Source organism: Oreochromis aureus, linkage group 14, assembly GCF_013358895.1.
Source record: "Oreochromis aureus strain Israel breed Guangdong linkage group 14, ZZ_aureus, whole genome shotgun sequence".
NCBI classification, from domain to species: domain Eukaryota; kingdom Metazoa; phylum Chordata; class Actinopteri; order Cichliformes; family Cichlidae; genus Oreochromis; species Oreochromis aureus.
This window is the reverse complement of record NC_052955.1, coordinates 11,454,327-11,480,248: the sequence shown is the minus strand read 5'-3', so window position 1 is coordinate 11,480,248 and position 25,922 is coordinate 11,454,327. Positions and strand designations below refer to the sequence as shown.

General features: G+C 40.9%; 1 protein-coding gene across 2 annotated transcripts in view; it reads left to right on the top strand.

Annotated features, from left to right (window-relative positions):
* The window catches only part of nectin3a (nectin cell adhesion molecule 3a), a 33,574-nt gene extending 26,342 nt beyond the window's left edge, over positions 1–7,232 (top strand). For both annotated transcript variants that reach the window (XM_031759448.2, XM_031759447.2), the window contains exons 5-6: positions 855–1,006; positions 3,285–7,232. In XM_031759448.2, the coding sequence (XP_031615308.2) occupies positions 855–1,006; positions 3,285–3,940 (808 nt within the window). In that variant the 3' untranslated portion in view covers positions 3,941–7,232. The remainder of the gene's footprint in view (positions 1–854; positions 1,007–3,284) is intronic.
* The last annotated feature ends 18,690 nt before the right edge of the window (positions 7,233–25,922 follow it).

The following is a 25,922-nucleotide window of genomic DNA, read 5'->3' as shown; positions in this document are numbered from 1 at the left end:
AAAGTGACGCCCTTGTCAACTCATAAACCCGAGAAAAATCTTTCGTTGTCTTAAAGCAGTCGGGAGTTTATGTTCATGATCTGCACCACTGAAGAATGTAAATAATAGAAGCCAGGGGTAAATACTCTCTATGGGTCATCAAGTAAAATCTCACTCACACGGAAGTACAGTGAAACTTGTGTGTTTGCTTAGTTGATCAATAGCTCGTCCAGTACCAGGCTCAAGGGACTCTTTATTAGCAATTACTACGTGACTGATCAGCTGTTGTTTGGTTCATTTGCATATATCTAAACTGGGTTTAAACAAAGCTCAGTGAAGCAATGAAGTGAAGAAGCCTCAGTCTATAAATTACCTCCAGCATAACTTTCGGGCCTGGACACTGGAGCTGTCGAATGCACTGCTGCGCCCATCGGGAAGACTCCCTGCTATAAATAAAAAGATTCCAAACAGTTCATGCATCAGAGCAACGCTGGCCTATTGGCAGCTCTTTGTCATCATCTTGCTTTGAAAACAAGAACTATGCTCTCATTTGGGCTGACAGCCTCAGTAAAGTCTAGACAGCCAACCTCTTTTGGGCCAGACCTTGTGTTCATGCAGAAAGCTTTTTCCTCTCAACTGATGGCGGAGCAGGCAGCTCAGATTATCATGTGATCTTATAATAGTTGCACCAGGAAAACTGGACCAGCAGCGCAGTGATGTCATCGCAAGTCTTGAATAGCCTTTTTCAGTTGTACATCGAAAATAATTTATCTTAAATATGAAGTAGTGATGGGTTTTTTTTCATTCCTGCAGGGTTTTTCCTCTGATGTACAGCACGCTGAAATGTCTGTCTGTCATGTTTAATTTGTGTACAGGTTGGATGGCTTGATGCCTGAGGGTGTTGAGATCTCAAACAATAGCCTTGCTTTCACTCGCCCATTGGAGCGCAATGACTCTGGAGTCTATCACTGCGAAGTGACGAATGACATTGGTACCAGCAGTCAGGTTGTGAACATCTGGGTACAAGGTATTTTTTCTCCCTTTTCTCTCTCTCTAGCTACATAACAGCTCTCTAGCTGCGTTTTTTTTTTTGGTTTTGTTGTTTAACCATCTCCAGGGTTTTCACAAGAAAAGTTGTTAGACTAATTTACACAACTAGTAAATTAGTTGCCAGGAAGGTCCCTAAAAATAAATCAAAACAGCCATTTTATTAACCCAAGAGGGGCTCAGCTTAGGCCCTGCAATCAGATTAGAGTGAAAATCCTGATGTGATCTCAGGAAACCTTGAGAGCTTACTTACTCTGAAACTAAAATGAATAACTGCCTTTTTGCATTTTTCATGCTTTTCTCATGTAGGATTAAATTCTTATTTAAATCGGGGCCCATATCAACACTTCTAGCAGAGCTAAGTCTTTATATACGTATAAATGCCCCTGCCCTGATCCGCTTTCACACATTCCTGGCAACAGAGGAGCACGGGGTGCAGATAGAGTATCAGTACCAAACATTTCCAGTGTTGTGGCTTTGGCAACATTAGATGTTTCAGATAAGGAAGCGGGTGTTTACCCCTGCTTGCTCAGCAGAGTACGCACTCATGTAGCCTTTCTCTGTGTTTTGTTTGAGGTCAAGTTTCACAGCAGGACCTAATGAATTGTGCTTGCAGATTTGCAATACACACAAGTTTGTTTTTGTACACCATGAAATATGTTATTTAGGAGGGTTTTTTTTGCAGCAGCAGCAGCAGTTGCACAAACTATGATCGAATTAGTTTAATTGAGCACTTCAGAAATGAGACTATCAAGTAGTGAAAACCTCTTAATTGTATACTGGGGTTTCCCTGCAGTTGGATTTGTTGAATGTTGTTGATCCATTGATATAAATTCTTGTCATAAAACATGCAGCTCACTGAACTGCCCCCATCTGCCATCAGGGTGTGGATCCTGAGAACTCTACATCTTTTTATTTTCATTTCTCCTCTCCTTCTTTTAATCCTATTCCAAACAAAGCTACTGCTGCTTTTGGCCACGTATTCCTCTAACACACGCAGTCCTTTTGGTTTCCCACTGTCGAAAGGAGTGAGCTGGAGATGTCCCAAAAAAGGCTGTCAAGCTCCATCTGCGTACAGGCCTGGTTTGGAGTCCCGCTCCAAACAAAAGCACAGCTGACATCCTGTCCGAGACGGACTTGCACTGAGTAATTATCTTGCTTCTCTTGTCAGATATTACAACTTGGACATGCGGCCCCTTGCCTCTCTGTCCTGTACAGATAGTCGGGTTGAGCTCAGTGATATTTCCTCCACACCCCTCCACCCTCCCCGGAGCTGTTTGGTGTAGCTGTTTCACATTCCCAGTTGCGTACGCAGCCTTGTGGTTTTTGGCCGCTCGTCTCTCAAATGATCAGCTACATAGTTGCAGACGCTCGTAATCTGCGTGGGGTTAAAATGTGCCGCTGCAGGGTGGGATTGATGGTGACTGATGAAGGAAGCGATTGCCAGTATATCGGTTCTCCGACCTTGATCTGTCTTCCTTTTCCTCTCTCCTGCTTTTGCTTTACTCCTGATCCTTCAGGCTCACACACTGTGTGTAATTGTAGGTAATTAGATTCTTACTCAGTTACCAAATCATGGAAATCATTATAGCTCTATGGGGATTCAGATTTTGATAACTAGTACTTAAGAACCTCCTGGTGATGCAGACCTTATATTAGTGCGAGTCATATTGCTTTGTAGTCGGGCCTTTGATGTGCCTGCGCACTGATCGACAAGGAGTGTCAGCCTGCTCTTCGTTTCAGAAGCTGGAGGTCATCATGGAAGCACTTATCCCGACCTTGAGCTCCAGGCAGCCCTTTCCTCTGCAGCTGTAGCAGAGAGCAAATCAGATGCAGGAACCTCACATCGATCAGTGTTTCATCTTCTCACATGACTTCCCCACAGCAGAGTTTAGAGAAAAAAAAAGAGGGGAGAGCTAATCACACTTTCTCTGATGCTTAGGAGTGCACGTCCTCCGATCCCTCTCCGTCTCACTGTCATGTTCACGCACACATTGACATTTAGCACTTAACCTCTTTCTGCCCTGCTCATTTCCCCCCGTTTTGCTCTACAGCACAGCTTTCAGCAGGCTCTCTCTCTCTCTCAGGAGAGGCATGTGTCTGTGCAGTGTTGGTATAAATTGATCTAAAAACCATTCGCACTTGCTTTGTTACAGAACATAAAGTGTAGTCTTTCCTTCTTTCAGTTTTATGACTCGTCTCTCCATCTGCTTTCTTTCCTCTCTGGTTTAAATCATTTCATCACATTTGCTCTGCAGATCCTCCCCCCACCACCGCAGCCCCCAGCACCACTGCCTCTGTCCTGCACGACACCCCTGGAACCGGCACTGCCGTGGACCAGCGGAGATCCCCGTTCACCTCCCCCACCTTGGCGTCCTTACACGACAGCAGCCTGGGTACTATAGTTGGTGGGGCAGTGGGAGGAGTTCTCTTCCTGATCCTCTTGCTGATCCTTGGCGGGGCTTGCTATATGCACCAACGGCGAACCTTCAGAGGGGACTACTACACCAAACAGTATTTGGGACCCTCCGACATGCAGAAGGAATCTCAGCTGGACGTGCTGCAGCCGCATGAGCTGCAAGAGGTGTACGGGGAGAAAACGAGCAAAGGCAGCCAGGATCTGAAACCCAAATTGGGTGGAGATATCATTTACCCTGACTACACACCTGAGCGCAAAGACAGGGACGACTGGATCAACAGGGGAGATGCCAACAGGGGCTTCAAGGAGGGAAACTACTACCCAGATCACTACAACAGCCAAAACATGCACCCCTGCGGGCCTCCTGTGCACAGCCCCATAGTCAACAACGGCTCCCCCTATCTCCCGGAGGACTGCTATGACAATGGTACAGACAGCGACTATGTCTCCCACATGGACGGATCTGTGATTTCACGCAGGGAGTGGTATGTTTGAAGAAACAAGCAAATGAGGGGGGGAAATGGACAGCTGACTGAGAATAATTTAACAAATGACAGATTTAAATATCATTAAAAGCCGTGTCATTTCAGTTAAAGGATAAAGGAACATTTCTCAGCTCAGTCTCACAATGAGCTCTTTGAACAATACTGCTCTGCCTTGATTTTAACCACTTAAACCTTAAGGACATGGACATGGATTGCGTTTCACTTTTGTGGCATTTCAAGGAGCTGCAAATAAGCTGGAGCGCCTCAGTGATATTATCTGTGTAGGTTTAAGAGGCTTCAGCGTACAGTGACGTTTCAACTGATGTGAATGAGGTTTTTCGTTCTCGTGTTTGCTACCTGTCTTTGTCGCAGGTCACATGTCGGGTGTTCAAACCCTTGTCGGTGAAGTATTTATTGCCCTGACTGACTCTGCTCCCATTAAATTCTGTGGCATTAAAAAAAAAAAGGATCTCATGATTGCTTACAGCCTTTTCGTACAGGCGAGCTGTTTATCATGACCACGATCAGTATTTCTAGCAAATTATATTGCATGGTTTTGTTTTGTTTGGGTTTTTTTGTTTTCCAAAGTATGTCTGTAAGTGAAAGGGAAAGTCATGTGTTTAAAAGGGAGAATTACACAGGCATTGTACCAAAGGAAAAAAAGCTGACGTTACATAGAGACGCTGCCCCCATGCACAGCTCTTCTGTGGCTTTTGTCATTTCGCTGCATCTCCTGAAACTTTGTTATACAATGGAAAACCTGAGCGCAGTCACGCTTTGTGGATATAGTTTTACTTTCAGCTTCAATTACTTAATTTTGTTATATAGCTGTTGTTTGTAAAATGTCAGACCTGGTTGATTTGGAAACACCCATGGATTTGATGTCACAGCAGCTATGTACAAAGCAAAAGGGGCTACTAAACTGCTCAACTCAACACACCTGATCTGATCTGATAAAACTGCTAATGGAAAAAAATCAGTCATTGCTATCTGCCATGGTTTTTTGGAAGACAATTTCTTTCAATATGAGACGGTAGAAAATGTTTGACACTTTAGGCCCTTACGTTTAGGTTAGCGGCACAGTAATAGCAGACTAATTAAAAAACTATAATCAGTGAATGTAGCTACTTTGAATGGCTAATCCAGAAAAAGTGCAGACCCTAAGTAGAATTAAAACATTTGCTTCGATATTAACTTTATATTACTCAGTGGAGAAATGTGTTAATTCAGTCACATTCATGCAGTGAAAAGCACAACTCTGTTATTACAGTTGTGAGCAAACATCAAAAGAAGCCACCCAGACCTTGGCCTTCCCCACTTAGCCATGATAACAGGCTGTGTTGCTGTCTTTTCCATTTTCCCTCCTCACTATCCTCGGATTTCTGTCGGTAAGACCAACACCAATAGGGGTTTTTTTTTAAAACTTCACTTCAAAGTAATGTGTTATAAATACCAGATGTGACTGTAACGGCTGTCATCATCTAACATTACGCGGCTCCATAAACCACCAACAGTTTCACTGCTCCCGCTCGACACTCTAGTGTCGTGATTCATTATTGTAAATAAGCAACAAATGGAGAAGGAGTACTAATAAACTGATCCTTCAGTTTCAGATTAGATGTGTTTGTTTGAAGTGTGATTATTTGAGTAGCTTGGAAACGTCGTGAGCAGCTGACGTCACTACTGTACAGGCCCTAATGCTGGGGTTTGGCTCCTCTGAGGATACGCAGCGATCATGGAAACAGGAAACTTAATCCACGAATGAAAAAATCAGAACCATGTAGGTTAAAGCTGTCTCTGCAATGGCTCCCCAAGGGAAATATATATATATTCTTTTTTTTTTCCTACAAACAACAAAAAAATTGGAACAAACCTCAGCAATATTAAGTTCAAGCTAAAAAGTTGACATCATCAGTGATCTCATCTGTTCCTGCTTGATTTGACCTCAGCCATTTGTTTCCTCAGGAATGATACATTGATCAAAGTGACCTATGCTAAGTCTCGCATGAATGGGAAAACGTAACCTTTTGGAAACGCCCCACTTTAGTCAGTTTGTGTGTTTGTAGCTAGAGAAAAGTCAGTGAATATGTATTAAAGTCAGATCAGGACAGGCGGTCAGGTGTATTTATTATTGTGAGGTTTAATAGATTTTGGACACACTTAAAAAAACCAAAACCATTTCTCTGCCCTTGATTTCTCATGCCAGAGCTTTGGTTGAAGGTTTAGAAGCTGAGAATAAACTACTTTAATCTCTTCAGCTCGCTCTCACTCTCATCGCCAAAACACACGCACCCGCCCGCCACACATCTGCCACTGCAGCCCACATTCAAGGAGCAGTCCTCGCCTCAGACTTCAGGCTTTTTAATTAACTTTTATTTTTTCCCCCCGTCATCACACTCGGCGACAGAAGTGCCCGGGCTCTCTGATATATAGCACGTCCATGTCTGCATGTGCGTTTTGTTTCGTTTTTTTCTATGGCCGATGATTCATAGCTGTCTGCTTTAGTTTCTTATTCAGTCTCAGCTTCATCTCAGAAAGACAAAAATGAGCTGGAGTGATGAATGTTTTCTTTGTTTGTTTTTGTAGTTGTTTGCATGTAAATGAAACTATTTGCTTTTTATTTTTCATCACAAATGTTTCTATACGTGTACATATTGGGATTAGGTTTAGTTTAGGATTAGCTGTTCTCTCGGTTTGGTTTAAATGTTGGTGTACAGTTTGTTCTGGATTCCCCTACTGAATAGTTGGTGCCTTAAATGGGCTGAGCAATGCACAAGCTTAGGAACTTAAAACTATTAAAATCATTAAAGAGGAGGACTGACTGGTTCTTTAATATGTATTTCATCTCCATATTTAAGATTTGCTGTTATCAAAGCATTAGAGTTGACAAAAGGTTGATTGTCATGCCTTATACGTTTTAAAAAAGGACACATGTAACAAGTTGGTTACTGAGAGAATTGCAATAAGCAAAGTTTCACTGGGAATTTAGTCAAGCCAGATTCATAGAAAATATTATTGTCCTGTAAATATGCTGGCTTTTTTTTATTATTATTATTATTGAAGAATCTTATTTTTTGTATGAGGCCTGTAATTTTCGGAGTATTAGTTTATCTTTCGAGCGTTCGAGGAGCTTGTCTCATGATAACATAGACAGCGATCCTGTTTTCACTGCATTTTGTATTTGTTCTTGAGAGTTTCTGACCAATTATTTTGTACATTGTCATTTGAGTGATTGATGTCTCACATGAATCGGAGATGGAAGTTTGATAGATTGTATTTTGTTCCTTTGTTTGCAATAAAAACCACCATTATTGCACTCAGTTGTGTCCTGGGATTATGTTTTCACAAAGGATTTTAAATTCTTTTACTGTAATTATCTTGCATGGAGGTTTCCCTTATCAAATTAAAGCCTGTCAGTAAGACACAAGACTAGTACAATAGCCTTGCAAACCTTACAGTTAAGTCCAGTTGAGATGTGATGGGCGTGCAAACTCTCAGCTTTAATTCAGTGGATTTCACAAAAATGTTGCACTATGTTGGCTACACCAAATGTTTAAAGGTTTATTTAGCTTTTTTTAGTCTAAATATGGCTTATTTCACTTGCATCAAGTTTGGAGCTCATATTGAAAATTCTAGTTAAAAGATAACAAGTGCAAGTTCAACAGTTCTTAATGTCTTGATGCATGTTCAATCATCCAGGTACGTAAATCCCAAAAGGTTGATTCTGTTCATCTGGATGTAGCGTTTTCAATGGGAGAAACGCTTCGTCACTCATCCAAGTGACTTCTTCAGTCTCAGCTGACTGCAGGTTTCCCCAACAAGAAGGCCCTGATTAAATGTGGTTGTCCCAGCTGGACATTTGTCAAAACTGGGTAGGCACCTAAAGAAACCTCCAGCTGATCCAGGGAGAAGGGCAACTGCTGCCTAAGCAAAAATCCATAGTGATCCCATATGTGTCAGGAATATCGCAACAGCTGAGACTCATTTTTTTCTAAACACAGAGTCTCTGTGGCTTTTAAACCCCAAAACAGGCTGCGCCAAAAATTGGTTCACCCCAAGGATCAGGCCCCCCGACACAAACAGAGTAATATAGTGTACGCTGTTAAGTGCCAGGAGGATTGCCATGACTTGTACATCAGGGAAACCAAACAACTTCTGGCGAAGCGGATGGCACAACACAGAAGAGCTATCTCGTCAGGCCAGGACTCCACAGTCTATTTACATCTACAGGTCAGTGGACACTCTTTCAATGATGAGGATGTACACAGAGGACAGAGAGGATCGCTAATTTGAGCGCGGAGTCAAGGAGGCCATTTACGTGAAAAGGGAAAGACCATCTCTGAAAAGCATAGTAATGATCTAGGAACTGACCTCACAGGCCATTGCTCATTCAGTGGGCTGGTTTCAGTTATTGTGCAAATGTACTGTTTACAAGATTGGGGAAACCTGCAGTCAGCTGAGACTGAAGAAGTCACTTGGATGAGTGACAAAACATTTCTCCCATTGAAAACGTTTCGGCCAGATGAACAGAATCAATCTTGTGGGAGTTCTTCTTAATCTGTCATAAAATAAAGCGCCAACAGTGTTCACCTGACCATGTAGCTACATGTCAATAAATTGTCCAATTAATTCTGATCTGATGAAAGTACGGATCACAGTAGAGACCAACAGTGATTGGAGACCGCACTACAACCAAAACTTCCAATGACCTTGTGATCTCATTGCCTTTGAAATAGCTGCTTTAAGAATAGGGGCCAGGTCTGCGACCACTTGCAGTCACTTGAGGTTAAGCGGTCAATTGCATGCAATCTGTTTGTGATTAAGTGGAAATTGGTAAATCTGTTGCTGGCTACATACACAGAAATTCACATTCACTTCTTAGATTCAGAACTGACTGATTGATTGCAATATGCCTGTGCTCATAAATTAAACAGCAATTGTGTACAAACCTTTGCAATCAGTCTGTCTGAGAGTGATTGCAGCCAGTGTGAGTCAGACTGGAGCTGTTTGGAAACAGGTCCTAACAGACAACCTGCGCAACTGCCTTGCAATTGCAAGTGGTTGCTGAGAGACTGAGACTGTTGGATGTTGATTGCTGCAACTACTTACATTCTGTTGTTGACAGCAAAAGTACTACGTGCAATTATCAGGCAACCAGCAGTTTTTTTTCTAGTACCAAGGACGTTGCTGTCCTCCTATAGTGTAAGTTGTAATGCAACGTGATTGTTTATTATTATCATTATTTAATTTAAAATCCAGTGTGGTGGTGTACAGAGGCAGAATTTAAAAAAAAAATATTATTGTCACTTATCTCCACACACAGGACTTGTTAAATTTAAAGTCAGGAGTCAGTTTTGTTGAAGAAAGTCTCTCAGTCAGTGTAATGTTTCACCTGTGGTGGAAAGTTAATTCTTAATCTTGGAAACAAGATTTGAAAAACAATATCTGTGTTCAGGTTTAAAGATCCACAATCCTAATTAGCCTCAAAGAACAGCTGCCACATGGACCTGATTTTTCTGTAACTGCAATGCTCTCTTTAAGCTGATTTTCCTGATTTGCAGGAACTGTCCTCATAGACCTACCAGTCAGATGTGGTCTGTGTTTATCCTAAAAATGTCTGGTTGCAAAAATCTTTCATTTAAAAAAAAAGGTGCATTTGAGTTATGAGTGACACATTATGTCAGCTTTTTAATTCAATTCAGTTGTTTTTTTTTATGCAGCTTTTGGACTCTTGGGCACCCCTTGAGTTAAGAATGATTATTATTATTACTATTTCAGAGGTTAAAAGGATCCTTCAAAACCCTTAACCCATCAGTTGAACAAAACCAAATTAATCAAATGAAAGTGTTTTGCTCTTACAGTGTTATTTGATGCATTTAATTGTGTGTAAGAAAGAAAAAATAATAGCATGAACACCCAGTAAACCTACAATGGAAATAGGTCCTTTGACTCCATAATAAGAGCAATACTTTATTTATCCCATATTCAGGTTGCAGGGAGAGACCTCTGTAGATTAGTTTCATTTTCAGCTTCACTCTATTAGAGAGAGAATATTTTTTTGTATGTGATTTAACTTGTTTAATTCTCTAGTCCCAGTGCAGATATGATCTTAAATATAGCCAAATTTTGGCGGTGAATGTCATTGATTCCAATCAGATTAGGATCAATGGGGGTTACTCAATTTCCATCTTGGGCTCTTTGTGGTTTTCCTTGAGCCCATTACTAACCACATATGCAGTGCGGTGCAGCACATTGTCCTGCTGGGGAAAACCATTGGCATTGGGGACCTTTGTTAGGGGTGTGTGCTTGCCTTCAGCAATGTTTAGGTATTAGGTACATGACAAAGTTTAATCTGAAGGAGTTGCCAAAACCCAAAATTTTCTGGCCAGTGTTATGCAGATCACCTGTCAGTGGTTATTGCTCATTGGGTCCATTGGATGTCTGATCATGGATGGATGGATGGATGACTGGATGGGTGGATGGATGACTGGATGGGTGGATGGATGGAATTCTTCCACACATGAAGTGAAGAGATCATTGAAGCCAGAAACCATTAATCTCTGTCACCTTCCTCCTCTTCCACTATCCACACCTGTGTAGTTACTAACTGACCCATCTCACAAGGCTCTCCATCCTGTCCAACTCACCACCCTCTTCATCACTGGTTCACAGAGAGAAGAGAGCGATGCCGCTGCGTTTTTGTCACGCCCGCACCAAATGCGGAGCTACTGACCACCCACAACTCCCCCCTGTCACCCATCAGTCCTCAAAGAATAAGATGTTTCTCTTTAAATACTGTGAACTTCTCACACCGAAATTATGCCCTGAAAACATTTACAAAGGAATTTACAATGGCATCCCTAATCCAGACCCTCCCACTCTAAGTGCCTGTGTTTAATCCCCAGTGTTAACCTGGCTTTGGGAGTGCCGCTCACTATCAATATGTGTTGTTTAGCAAAGTGTTGTTTAGCAAAGTGACAATCGCTCCCTCTGGTCCAGATTAAGCGCAGAAGGAGAAACCAGATACTTAATCCTTTGTGGCATGGAAAGAAAACTCCCTTCTTGGACTTCACTTTCATCACTTCAGGGTCCACGTCTGCCAGTACCAAAAGCACTCACTCTATTATCACAGTGTTGCCTGACTGGGATAACCCCAGCCTAATCCATCACTGCTACCATCTGCATGTTTGTGCAGGCAGGGTGGGTAAATAACGCCGTGTTGGTGGGCTTGGGTTACCTCTTGTTTTTCCTTTCTTAAGTTTTTGGCAGATGGCTGCAAGGGGCATTTTTTCACACATAATGAATCAGTCAGCAAATGTGTTTAGTTTTGTTACCTCGTAAACCAGCAGCGGGTTCCTTCAGCATTCCTTACAGACCCCACCCAAAGAAGTTAACATCAAAATGGGGATTCTCCATCAGACTTCAACAAGTCAAGTTTTCAAGTTTTCTCCCTCCTTGTTAGTAACAGCATTAACTTTATGTTGTACATTTCGTTGAAGTGAGAGGTAGCCACGTGTATTTAGTTCTGTGACCCTATTCTTCTTCTTCGAAAACAGAGGTTTTAGCTAATGAACACGACCGCAGCCCCGGGGAGCTCACATCAAAGGCCACAGCTGACTGAGCTGAACAGACAAATTGTTTGAACGCATGGCTTTGGAAATAATGAACTACTGCAGAGGGTGGGAGAGTGTGGAGCAGTTACAACAAAAATGTTGTCACATGGCCCGCGGTCTCACCGGCCCTGTCTCGGTGTGAAGCGTGTGAGGCTTCGGGGCAGGGGCCAACTGTAACGGCAAATACCGGGAACAGAAAAAAAAAAACGTGTTTGACATAAACAGCTACACTTGTTTTTCTTTAGAGTGTTCAAATTTTACTTACTTTTTTTGATATTGAACCTTGATTTTGCTGTAGTTGTTTCCCATTACATAAGATTACATGGAAATGCAAATGTTCAGATTTCAACAGTGGATCATTGGCAGCTTGTGTGTAAAAGGTGTCACATGCAGCAATGAATCCGCCTCTGCAGCTCCTCTCAGGTTTACTGACCTTAACACTGTGGTTCAGCTCTTTGTTTTGGTTTTCCACCAAAAATCTTTACTGTTTTGCCTCATTTTAAAGCTCTTATAGGATTGTTTGTGCCTGCTCTGTTGGCTGGCAATTTTTTTTCTCTATGTCTAGTCATGGTTCAGTAATGACCGAACCAATGTTTGTTCTTCAGTGTCCTTCTTAGACTTTTTAGCAAGAGAATGTTTGTGTTAAAGAATTGTTTTCAGCTATTTCTTAATCAGTTATAATAAAATAAAATAAATTACATATCCTCAAAAGTCAAGAATGTGAAGAGAAAAAAAGGCTCACCCAGTCCTTTTCCTGGGTTTATGATGTTGACACTGGGGACAGAGAGGTTATGTTGGTGACTGCGCTTCAGCGGGAAATGGTAACTCCTTCCCCCCAGAAACCCTATGATGTAACATATGCCATCTGACTTGGACCTCCCTAGAAATTTAACTACACATTGTATCAACACAGCCTGGAAATATGATTGGCCTAACGAGTGCAGTCGATTACTCCCGTGCATGTCTGGCTACTTTTTGCCACTGTTTTTGAATTTAGCAGTAAGAGAATAACAACCATCATCTCAATATAAGGAGTAATAATCATAGCATCAATATAAGGGATCACAAACGTCAGCAAATCCCTGGAGGGAGATTGCTGAAAATATCCCAAAGGATCTGAGGGAATGTATACGAAGTGGAAAAATTTGAGGTAGAAATATATAAACTGACCACAACAATGAGGGGGGGCCAAGGAGGGCCTTTAGAAAATAAAGTCCCAGCATTTTATTTGTTTCTATCTGCTGGTATTGCAAATAAAACACAGGACATGACCATAAGGTAATTAACAGATAATGCACAATAAATGTCAGCAGTGACATCGGCTGCTTACACAGGTTACATTGTAGGCTCTACAAAGATTCACAGCAGAAGTATAAAGCAGTGAAGTGTGACAGATTAAGTTCATACTGCAAACAAATGAGAGAGGAGTGTAGATGTGCATAAATGTAAACGGTTTCAAAGGGTTGGCTCTAGTAATCAAAGTCTGTTTACGTGGCGAAGATGCTGTGAGGCCGTCTGTTTGCAACCATGTGCTAACCATATTAGTTGTTTAAACAAAAACAAACAAAAACAGATGCATTTTTTTTAAATTCATTTCAATAATTTGATTAGAGCAATACTTCTCACTTTGTAAGAGACTAGACCTTTGTTCTGCATGGAAACAACATCAACATCTGTCTGTTTGTAGTTGAGTTTTGACCAGGAACATGATGCCAGGCATTGCTGAGATGAAGCATATGGTATCTCAAGGCAAGCGTCCATCCACTGGTCATTTAGAGGGTGTAGTTAAATATTTGACTCACAGGCTATATATAAAAGAATAAATGCAGCCACACTGGCGTCACCCATTGGTTTTAGTCACTGCAATCTTGTTTTTTCAGGCTAGACAGCTGAACTGATCTGTGACCACCTAGAACTAGTGTTAACCAGCTAGCTCCGGTAGCAAACCGCAAAATTCATTGTGATTCAGGTTTAAAAAATGAAACACAGAAACCAAATAACAACCGTTTGAGCAACTTTTAGTTTAAACAGATGCTGTAAAGTTGGGGATTTTAACACAGCATGGGTGATTTTGGAGTCAAACTCAAGTAGCCATTTAAGGAAGGGCAGCTTTAAACAGAGTTCACTCTAAAAAGCTAAAAAAATATTTTGACTCTCAAAGTGTAAAATATGATCATCTATTTTCTGCTGTCCCAAAATGCTTAAAAGTTATCAACTTTGGTCCTTAAAGACCTCAGAAAAAATTTAAAGTTCATCTGGGGAAAACAAATGTCCTGAGAAAGATGATGTGAAACAACTACTGAAAGGGCCGTGCCCAGAGATTTGTTTTTGTTTCGATTATGACACAAATTTCAGGCCACATTTAGTTTGTTTATTCTTGATATTTATTTTTAAAGGATCCCACAACAAATTAGGGAGTAAGGAAGTTAGTGAAGTAACTCTTTACATAACTAGTCATTAACTGGAGAAAGTCTATTGTCCATAAATCAGTAAAAACAAATGACAAAAAACTCCATTCTGTCCTTAAGTTTTCCTTCACCGTATGGTTGGAAAAAGTGGTGCTGTCTGCTAAGAGGGCTACTGTTTCACTCCGCCTTTTGGTGATTTACACGCCATAAGTGTAGGTTTTCATTGTTACAATGGAGAATTTAAATGATGCCGTATATCACCGACATGAGTGCCGCAATGGAAACCGTCTTTATTAGTGTAGAAAGAAAAGAGTATACAAATTTTGCCTACACAAAAGCTTCCAGGAGACAAGGGGTTCTTATCTGAAGCAGGGCATATTTAGAAACCCTGCTGCATCACCTTTAAGCAGTAGATTTGACTTGTTTGCTGTATAAATGGGTGTACTTCCGACAAAGGAGAGAGGCTGGGCACTGTGACAAAACCCCCTTTGTGCAGTGACTCCTCAGAGACTGAGAGCAAAGACAATGAAGGTTTTCATCGATGAGCCGCATTGTTACTCTGGATTGCACTGAGGGCCATTCACAGATCAGATCCCGTGTGCGGTTCCCAGCCCGCTCTGCTGCCATGGAAAAGCTTGCTGCTGCGAGGCTGCGTTTCTCTCTGCTGACTCAGAAAGTTTTCCAGAGACACTTTAAGGAAAAGTACTGAGAGCAGCATATCTTGTTGTACAATATAAAATTAAATGGGGAAGACAGAGTGGTTTTCTCAGGAGTCCATTAAATATAGTATAAACATACAGGTTGGGGGAGTGTAGCAGTGAGAAAACATCCATCAGATCATTTGTCGAGGAGAACGACTATCACTGCAGCCACCTTTAAAGACAAAAAAGCACTCACGTCAGGGTGAAAGGAGCAGACAGTTACCTGTGTGGGTTTTTTTATAAACCAGCTTCTAATTGGGCTCCGGGCATGCCACAACCTCTGATCAGAATGGGTGGGCAGCCATGTTACTGGGCGGTGACAGAGAGACCCCCACATCCCCCTCCATTGTTCTGCAGTGCTGAAGCAGATATAATCTTCAGTGAATTTTAATCCCTCCAAAACAATGCAGTGGTCCCTGGGAAGTGACCGTAGGGTATATAAAAGGTAACAACAACACACATTTGGAGCAGACTGAAATGCCGTTAGGAGTCGACTGCACCTGCATATTTATTTGTGAAAGATATATGAGGTGCCTGGAGAAACTGCTCGTTTTATCATTTTAGGGCATCTGTCCAGTAACTGTCAGGATAGTTCAATAAAACGCAAAAATGTCAAACTGCTGGTGACGCTGGAGGACAAGTCAGAGGATCCCAAAAGTCATTAGAATGCATCATCCGGGAACTAGCCATTTTGGAGATGCTGGAGATATTTGGAGATATTTCACTGTGAGAACTTTGAAACTCCAGACATAGGTCAGTTTAAGTACAGTGATTTGAGCTGCACTCAGAAAGCTTCACATTCTGATGTGTGCCACCCGAAAAATTTTCAATGCCAAACAAGTCCGAGCTGCAGTTTAAGTTACATGAAACAAAAAAAGAAGGGTGACCCTCTTAATTCAGATGAGACTTTGCTCTCTTCCTCTGGTCGAACATTGTATTTTCTGCCCTTTTTTTTTCTTCAGTACAGTAAGCACACAATCACCCAGGGTCGCTGTGATTCTTAACTACTGTGGTCATGGAAACACTCTGTATATCTTTAACTAGTCTATATGGCCTCCTCTAAGACTGAGATTGAGGACCTCCAACAGTGCATTTAAAGGGCACTTTTTTGTTTGTTCACTGGGGTTGCATGTTTACACCAGCTGGGCCAGACATTGTCATTTCCATTTGCATATTTGAGTTGAGCATGTTTGAGCCCTTGCTGCTGTTTGGTGAACCACAAGAACTGCGGGCATTTCCAGGATTTTTTAAATGGGGTTGCACAGGGAGCCTAAAACCTGGCCTGTGGGGGTGGGACAGCCCATGGAAAATAACCACATTCTATCAGAAATAAATATAGAACAAAACCGCTTTAAAACTGTAATAAAGTTCAGCCAGATACCATGCACAGACCTCCTTCCTCCATATGCATGTATTAGGAGAGGTGCCTTCCCTTCAATAACATGGCACTGAGGCACAACATTCAACCACAAGATAACGGAGTTAACAAAATGCAGTGTAATTAAAGCCATTAATCTATTTATCAAAAAAGTAGTAAAAGAACACTGTCTTTGTTTTAGGTTAACCTTTGCAAATTAGAGAAATTAGGGAATTGTGGGTAGTAGATTAAACCACTGTGGAGCAGAATACACCACATTTCATCTATGATTATCACAGAAGCTTTAAGTGCATATTATTACATTATTTAACATTGTATAGTTACAGTGATGTGAAAAAGTATTTGCCCCTTCCCGATTTCTTGTTTTTCAGATCATCAATCAAATTTTAATATTGCACAAAGATAAAGCAAAAAGTGACCTTGTGCTTGCCAAGCAGTTGTAACCATTACACTGTGGACTTATGCAGAAGATTTTTTTTAAACTAAACCTAATACCTGCTTGTTCCACCTTTGGCAGCAAGAACTATAATCAAGTGTTTGTGATAACTGTTTGTGAGAATTTTGGTCCACTCATCTTTGCATAATTGTTTTAATTTAGCCACTCTGAAGGGTTTTTGACTCTGAATGGCCTATTAAGGTTATACCAAATCATCCCAATTGTATTTAAGTCTGAACTTTAAATAAGCCACTGCAAAACCTTCATTTTGTTTCAGAGGTGGATCCTGCTGCATAACCCAAGTGTGCTTGAACAGAATTCATGGTTCCATCAATTGTCCAGGCCCTGAAGCAGCAAAGCAGCCCAAGACCACCACACTAGCACCACAATCTGTGACTGTTGACTATTCTTTTTATGAAATGGAGTGTTACTTTTATGCCAGATGTGATGGGAGGCAAGCCTTCCAAAATCTGAACTTTTGTCCCATCAGTCCACTGAATATTTTCCCAAATGTTTTGGGGATCATCAAGAGGTTTTTTTTTGGCAAATATGAGACAAGCCTTCATGTTCTTTTGGTCAGAATTGGGTTTCACCTTTGAACTCTTCCAGTCTCTTTGTTATTGTTCAATCCTGAACTCTGACCTTAAATGAGGTAAGTGAGGCCTGGATGAGTTGCTGATGGGCTCTTGCAGTAATTTTGGTAGGCAAGCCATTCCTGGCAAGAATTGCCACTGTTCTTTCCAGTTATTTTCCATTTCTGGATAATGTGGTTCACTGGAGTTCCAAAGCTTAGAAATAGGTTTGGAACCCCTTGCAGACTGACAGATGTCAATGACTTTGTTTCACAGCTGTTTCTGTAGTTTGTGGCATGATGTGCTTTTTGACATTTTACTCTGCTTCACTTTGTCTAAATGGTTCAGTTTCAGCCATTTCTTGATTCAACAAGTCAATAATCAGGTCAAGCTGGATAGTGAAACTGAACTCAGCTTTCCAAAAAAATATAGTTAAACACAGTTCATTCATAATTTAGCTGAACTGTATATTTACAAAGTGATGCATTGAACCATTGAATCTGGACAACCTGTGTGGCCAAATGGGTCATGGATGACCAGATGAAAGTTACAGCCTGACTGTGACTTTTGCATTGGAAATAAAAAGCCTTTATTAAATTAAAAATCATCTTGGGTTGTTTTTAATTATTGTTAATGATTAATGAGGGAAAATGGGATTCGTGGGGCTTTACCTTCTTTGTCTGAGAATAATCGTGGGAGAATAATAGTCACAGGGTCACTAAAGTCAATGCAATACATCCTCAGGCCACAATGAATATCTGTCCATTATTTTAGTCTTGACCAAAGATCACCTGATCACCCAATAAACACCGTCATCCTCAGGGCCATGCTGCTGGCCTGCCTAAAAAAGACCTCTCCACTACCATCGATCATTATCTGTCTGCATTTCCATCTGTCTTTCTGTTGTTCTCTGGATCCTCTGTTGTTATTTTTAGTGTTCAATCTCTGTCTCCTTCACCTGCCTGCGTCTGTCAGTTTGCTACTTCTACAAGGCCCAATAAGCAGTATCTAATGTGACTGAGCGGACACCCACTGCTCCCGCTGCACGCTTCCTGTGAACAGCTGGACCTGCAGTCTGACAGCCGGACCGGCAGTCCACACTCCGCTCTGCTACCACCGACTGTGTGCATTTGTGCATGTGACGGCGCTCGTCATGTGACTTCTGCCCGGTTCGCTGCTTCGGTGTCAGAGCTTATCAGCCAGCAGCCCACCAGCAGAGGCTGTTGATGTTTGTTCCAAGTTCTCAGAGCAGATCAGTGGTCATAAAACTTCACCTCAAAGCCCCTGCCAGCTCACCTTATTATGAATCAGTCTGCTAGTTTGGCTTTTATCTTTTATTATCTGTTTAACTCTGATTTGTGTTGGCCGCCTTCATTTTCCAGTCTTCCCCTTGAGTCTTTTGTCAAGCTGTTTCCCTGTTTCCTGACGTGATTCCTGGCTGGGACAGATGAGCTTGTCACACTCAGCTGTTCCTCTGGATGATATATCACCAGCACTTGGGCTTGCAGTCAGGACATATGCTTTTTTTGTTAGAACAACATCGGCGAGACTTTAACATATCTGAATTATAGCTGTGATTTAGTGCAGGGTCAGACAGAGCAGTCACAATTCAAAGCAGCAGAAGCCAGCATCATTATAACTTGAGTCATGTTGTCATTTCATGACTCATGTCGTTGTGTCATTTTGGTTTGGATATTTTAACTACATCTGTCATTGCTGCGTGCTCATATGTATATGCATTTCTCCCATGCTCCACTTATGTTATTATATGCACTTCCATATTTTCCTTTTTCTTAAATTTATCATTCAGTTTCACCTTCGTTGACAAGCTTTGGTAATTTACTGCAGTAATATCATATCTCCTTCTTTCATCATTCTTGATTACATGAAGCAAAAATAATGCAATAATAACAAAAATCTCCACAAATTCCTTTCCACTTGCATATCCTAGTATGGTGAAAAAGAATGTTTTCATTGGACTCTAAATACATTCTTACTGCGTCCCCAAGAATTAAGAGAGTGGATAGCTGTCAGATGCTGCTAATCAAATGCTTGATTAATTAATCATCAGTGAGCGGGACCACATCTATAAAAAAGATTCATGGAACAATGTCCTTTGCACAGATAAGACCAAAGTGAAGATGTTCGGCCAGAATGCACAGAACCAGCACGTCAGCACAAACATCTCAAACCAACTGTCAAGCATGGTGGTATAGAGGGTTGATGATTTGTCCTTGTTTCACAACTTCTGTAACAACTGTTTTGGGACTTTGCAGTAACTGAGTTGACCATGAACTCCTCTGTATAACAAACTATTCTAAAATCAAATGGAAAGCAACCTGAGAGCTAAAGCTTGGCATGAACTAGGTCACTCAAGAGGACAATGATCCCAAGCGCACCATCAATCCTACAAAACAGTGGCTGAAAAAGAAAAGAATCCAGGTGTTGCAATCACCCAGTTAAGGTCCAGATCTCAACCTGACTGAAATACTTCAGTGAGACTTTAAGATAACTACATAAACTACAAATCTTAGTGAATTGAAGCATTGTTGTAAAGAAGAGTGGGCCAAAATTATTTTAAAAAAAAACAACTGATACTGATAGAGTTATAGAGAAGATGATTGCTTCATGTTAGTGCTGCTATAGATGAATCATAGCATGTAATTAGTTTTTCAGAGGACTTTATAGTGTCCTGTACAAAGGGCACAGAGTGCTTTTTTCATGACTGTACATCACAGCTGTCGAAGTCCAGGCCTCGAGGGCCCGTGTCCTGCAGGTTTTGGATGTGACTTTGATCCAACACAGCTGATGCAAATGGCTAAATTACCTCCTCAACATGTCTTGTAGTTCTCCAGAGGCCTGGTAATGAACTACTCATTTGATTCAGGTGTGTTCACCCAGGGTGTTATCTAAAACCTGCAGGACACCGGCCCTCGAGGCCTGGACTTCGACACCCCTGCTGTACATAGTGCCAAAAGTAATCTAGAGCAAATTGTGCTGCTGCCCAGTTAACCTGAGGGCCTCAAGTTAGCTGAGTTATAAAATCAAGAGATGCTCGCTACATCAGTGGTTGTATAACAGATCAAACCCACCAGTCATACAACCAAAATCAGTACAAGATGAATGAGGTACAGAATATGATCTTCTCTCTGTTTTCTCTTTAGAATCATTTCCCGATTGACCACATGACTTACTTCCCCTCTACTTTAAATTAGGGCACTTTTGACTTAATTAAACACAACCATGATCATATACAGAAGCAGGGATGACAAAGCAGCAGAGACAAAAGGAGGAGAAGAACTCTTTTGTTCCACCACAACACAAGCGTGTGTAGCAGGAGACCTGAGAATGAAGCGAAGCACAACTCATGTCAAAATGGATAAATTACTTGAAACAGAGAGGTTCGGGGGGTGCAGCAGGAGGCCCATTTAGGAGCTTTTAAAGTTGAACAGCATGAAGCCTTAATTACTGAGACTTAACACTGGCCAGTGCTCCGCTCACGCTGCGATGGTCAGGAGTTGGAGGCTGCTGCCCCCATGGCTTCAGAGGAAGGAGAGAAGACTAAAAAATGAAGCCTGAGCAGAGCATATTCACTGTTTTTATCAGCAGGTGGGGGGTATAATAAAGGCTGGTTAAACTTAATTCCATTCTTGGATTTTTAGATAAAAGGCCTGATCCTGTTTGCCACTCGGTGTCAGGATGAGATGTGTTTCTAACAAATTACACTTTCTCTCCACCTTTTATCCTCCTGTCAGAATGAACCTTCATGCACACTGGAGTTTATTGGTGGTAATGATCGCAGGTTACTCCCTGCTGATCAATCGTGTTAATACTGTTTGTTCAGATTGAGGTGGGTGGGGTCACTTATTTGGAAATATACTGTGCCTGAAGCTGTGCAAGCACTGGTAAGAGAGTGCAAATGAGAACAGGGATATACATGTGTTAATTTTGCCTTTGATGACAGGGGTCACATGTGTCTTCATCTCTTTAATACTCATCACAATGGATAGAATAATATTTAATATTATAAAATAAATCACACAGGCATGGCAAACAGACTTTAGGTTTACAACAAGGTCCTATAATAGCAACTGTTTTCTGTTTTTATAAAGAGCAGTGGAAGATTCAGCAAAGAAGACTTTCTACGCAGATGATATGTTAATTTGTGGGTGGTCACTGGTTTGCCTAAATGCTTTAAAAATTACCTAAATCTAGAAAAAAAAATTCTACATAGAGGTGAATATGGTTGGATGATGAACAATAACAAATATTATCTTTCTGGTAAATGTCTTGTTGCTGTTGCAAGAAGAACAATTTGTACTCGCTGTCTGCCTGTTGGTCTCACAGAAGCCAACACAACTGAATCACAAACTTCTGGGATGGTCTGTACCACACAGCAAAACATAATATTAGTCAGATAATTAATTTAAAAATCTCCAAAAGGCTCCAACAGCACAAACACACAGTGAAGAAGCTCAGTTTAGTGACTAGAGGTAGTGGATGAGTCCTATCAGGCTCCAGTCAGCTTCAGCTGCCTGTATTGGACATCTTTCCATCAATGCAGCTACGTCCCAAACTCCAGTATCCACGGATGCCTTATTTTAAAAAAAGATTAGGCGTCAGCATGTTCTCAACAGAATTTTATTCATGAAACTATGGAAAATATCAAATTGCAGCTATAGTTAAGTGTAATAGGCATCCATGATGTAGAATATACATGGAAGAATACTGGAACAATTAGCAGTCTGCAAAAAAATATTGAAGGTGCTGAGTGTAAGCTTCTTACTGTGAAATGTTTCCCCCTCATCACTTCAGATGATTCCTCTCCAGTTCCCCTTGGTTCATTTCTAGTAAAACTCCATTGTTGCACTTTGCATGCAGGGACTGTTAATTTACCCAATTACTAGATGTGGAGATGACTACTGAAGTGTAACTGCATTTATTAGAGCTTGTGGTACCACTTCACTACATTTTTCTTAAAGTTAAAACATGATATGATCTGTTATATTATTGTTGTCATGTGATGCATGAAAATTCCCATAATCACCAGATTAAAAATACCTCTAAACTGAGCAATTTGAATGGTACTTACACATGAATGCATTAGAATATATCACGTCAAAGTGTGCAAAGCTCAAAGACTTTCACTGTTCTGCTACTTTTTTCTGCTTTCTGTATATTGAGCATTTCCTTCCACATCTCAGGAGTTTAAATAATGCATTCAAATGGTGTCTCCCAATGTTTACCTTCTCTTAGTCATGGTTCCCAGGTCCTGTTTTATGCTTACTTGTGAATACTACAAACTAATTTTGTGTGCTAACTGCCTAATGGCCATGCCACTCTTGTTAAACACATAATGTTTCTCAAGAGAATTAGTGTGTAATTTGGTATTTTCAGTATTTGTATTTCTCAAATTATTAGTAGCAATTTTATTTGTTTCATTAAGTAGGAATGTAAATAAAATCTCACCTGACTTGAACTCCCCATCACAGCACAGTCAGGACTCTTTCCTTCCCTAATTAGCTGAACATCCGGGTGTCTCCTGTGGTGGTATCAGAACAAATGTCACAGTGCATTCTTCTTTTGGCTGAGCTACGTGTTTGTTCTTGTGTAAAAATCTCCCCGGGCTTTGTTACCTTTGGAGGTCACGAATTGGCCCGTCAGCAGCCGTGAAGATCAGGGGTCTGGTAGCCGTGATGATACACTTTCATTTCAGCCAGTAATCCCACAGCGCAATAAAACTGTCTGGCCTCTGCGTCTGGCTCCAGTCAGACCAGCTTTACTCAAAAAAATGTCCCAGCACTCCCCCCTCGATATTGTTAAGTGGAATGTAAATCCCAAAATACAAGTTTAAATCTCCTTTTCCCTCTAAAGGTTACATGTCATTACAAAAAAGCTATTTGCCAGGAGATGGAGACAGTAATCATATATAGGGAGATTCATATGTGTTATAATGAGGGAGTGCATCTCAAACCAAACCAAGACACCAGCAAGGACAGAGGTCACTGCAGTGTGGTCAAGCTGTGTTTAGGTTGGCAGAGAAGCTGCAGCTTTGTGCAAAAAGTGGGTCTCTGTGTTGAGGCATTATCTCACAGCTGGTTTTGCTAGAATTTTCAAAACAAACAAGTGACTGGATTTTCTGCCACTGCCCTGCATGTCATTTTTGTAGAAAAGAGAAACTGCTTGAGTAGAAAAAAAGGAAAAGAAAATTAATGATTAATTAAATTATGTGAAATTCTTTCCAGTTCTTCAACTTTTAGAGATGCCATAATGTGAATAAAATGTATGACCCTTTCAAAGCATAAGGCTTGTGGCTATGATCAATAAATTACTGGGCGACAACAAAACACCCACAGTGACTACAAACTCACTCAACTGCTAAATCTTCAGTGTTTTTAAGTTTGCTTTATGTTGTTGGTTTTGTGTTCAAAGTTGAAAACCACCCCAAAGAGACTTCAGCGCTATGGTGACATTGATTCTTCTGTAGCAACAGTACTGTGCAGGTAGAACTAGATCCTGCAACGCTAACAGCTTGAGTCCTCATCACTGCCTTTTAGTTGTTGAAGATCAGATCTGGCTGTTGGGCTGGAACTTGTTTTTACCACCGCTCTGGGTACTCTGGTTCTAGTTCTGTGTTACCATGATGTTTGTGCAGATGTTTGCAAAGAGCAGAAGTTGGGTTAGCATATAATATACCTGTTCATGTCCTTGTTGCACTTTACCATGGTGGTCTTGTTTATTTGTTCAATAAAAATACAAGTAATTTCCATATTTTCATTCCTCAAAAGATATAAATCCCTCCGCCATTTTCCTCCTCCATAAACAAAAAACAAAATCAGATGATTAAAAGGCATCTTAGGAAACTATAACAGCAATTTGATTATTAAATTTAATAAAAACTTAACCCAGGAATGAATTACACCCAACACTACCAACTACTCATTTGCCTTCAAAGTAAGATGTACACTTTCTTAAATGTGTTGGTTTTCAATAGTAATGCAAAAATATTTCTCTGAAGGTGAAATATCTGAATTCCAAGCCAGTAAGAACATTCTACCCTTCTAGTGATGCCCAAGCAAAGTTTGAGGAGGAAGGGCAACGCCTGAATCATGAATCATCCTCTGGGAGTCATGAATTTACCACAGTTTGTGCTAATCAGTTTGGTATTTGTTAATATATTTCTTTTGGGAACAAAATGTTTGACAGACCAAAAATTACAGCAAAAACAAACAAAGAAACCAAGAGCAAAATTCCCCGGTCATCCAATATTCACTACCAAGGACCATAAACTCAATCATGATAAGATGACGTATATTGAAAGATGATAATCGATGGGTGGTAAGCGCTAATCTCTTCCTGAGAATGCAGTTTGGGGCCTCACTGAAGATCAGCTGCAGGTCACGGGCCCTGATGCCACTGAGAAAGGGTTGCAAACAGAGAAACAGGGTGACAATGAGGCATAGAAATGAGTACAAGAACAAACAGGGGCAATAAGGCTTTTATTGATGTATGACTGGAAATGGAGTATATGAGGCTGAACTCAGTACATAAGCAGAAACACTTTTATCACACACAAAAAAACTCACTAGAATTCCTGCGCTGCAGAGACAGACTGTGTCTAAACTCAGGGCTGCCACTCAATACAGAAAATATGAAACTTATTGATGACCTTAGTTTCCCTAAAACAGATCCATTTCATGCAGTGCATCCTCGTGACACTGAAATCCAAACTTTATGTATCACATATCACATGTATCACTTATCCTGTCTGTAAAAAAATGACTTCCTCGCTCTACATATGAACCAGATATAATAAAAAGATAGGACTCATCCACTACCTCTAGTCACTAAACTGAGCTTCTTCACTGTGTGTTTGTGCTGTTGGAGCCTTTTGGAGAATTTTAAATTAATTATCTGACTAATATTATGTTTTGCTGTGTGGTACAGACCATCCCAGAAGTTTGTGATTCAGTTGTGATGGCTTCTGTGAGGCAGACAGTGATTCTCAAAATGGACCCGTACAGTGGTGTAGTGGATAGCACTGTTGCCTCGCAGTAAGAAGGTCTGGGGTTTGAATCCACTGCCTGACCGGAGTTTGGAGTTTTCATGTTCTCCCAATGTCTGCATGGGTTCTCTCTAGGATTCCTCTCACTGGCCAAAGCAACTACTCACGTTTCACAGGTTAATCAGTGACTCTAAGTATTGGCCATAGGCTTGAAGGAGAGTGTGAATAATTTGTCACTGTGTTAGTCCTGTAACTGGATGGATGGGTGTCACTGAAGAGTCTGTAGGCCTGTGTGACTGAGACCTAGACAGGCTAACAAAAAAAAGTAATCTGGGGATGCTAACCTGTTAAAAAGTAATGCATTACACTCAACATGGTGACAGTGTTTAACTCGTGAACACAATTTAGCACAGGAGTTTTAGTGGCTGCCATTATATTGCTAATAATTTATGACATGGTGCCATAGCTTATGATGCAGTAATAATCAGAATATGGGACTTTTATTACTCCTTTTATTTCTTGTGTGTCATATTTATTAACGATAATGACTTATGTCTTAAACCAAGGCTTCACCATTTAACATACACTTAATGTTTCACAGTACACATATATAATGACACTGAATTAAAAGAAACAATTTGAAGCTTACTGTGGATACCAGATAGCTGGAATTTATGGCCTCAGACTTCTGAGGCTTGCGTGGTTAGGAAAATGCTGGACTGATTCTTGACAAATGTCTCTTATACCCACAGGGCGTCATCAGCAGCATAATCACTTAACATTAAGCAGGAAATGCTGAGTCAGTGTAGGTAAGATGAAGGTCAGCTGCAGCCAGATTCATAGAGAGCGATCACTTGGGTACAATGAAGATCCTTCCTG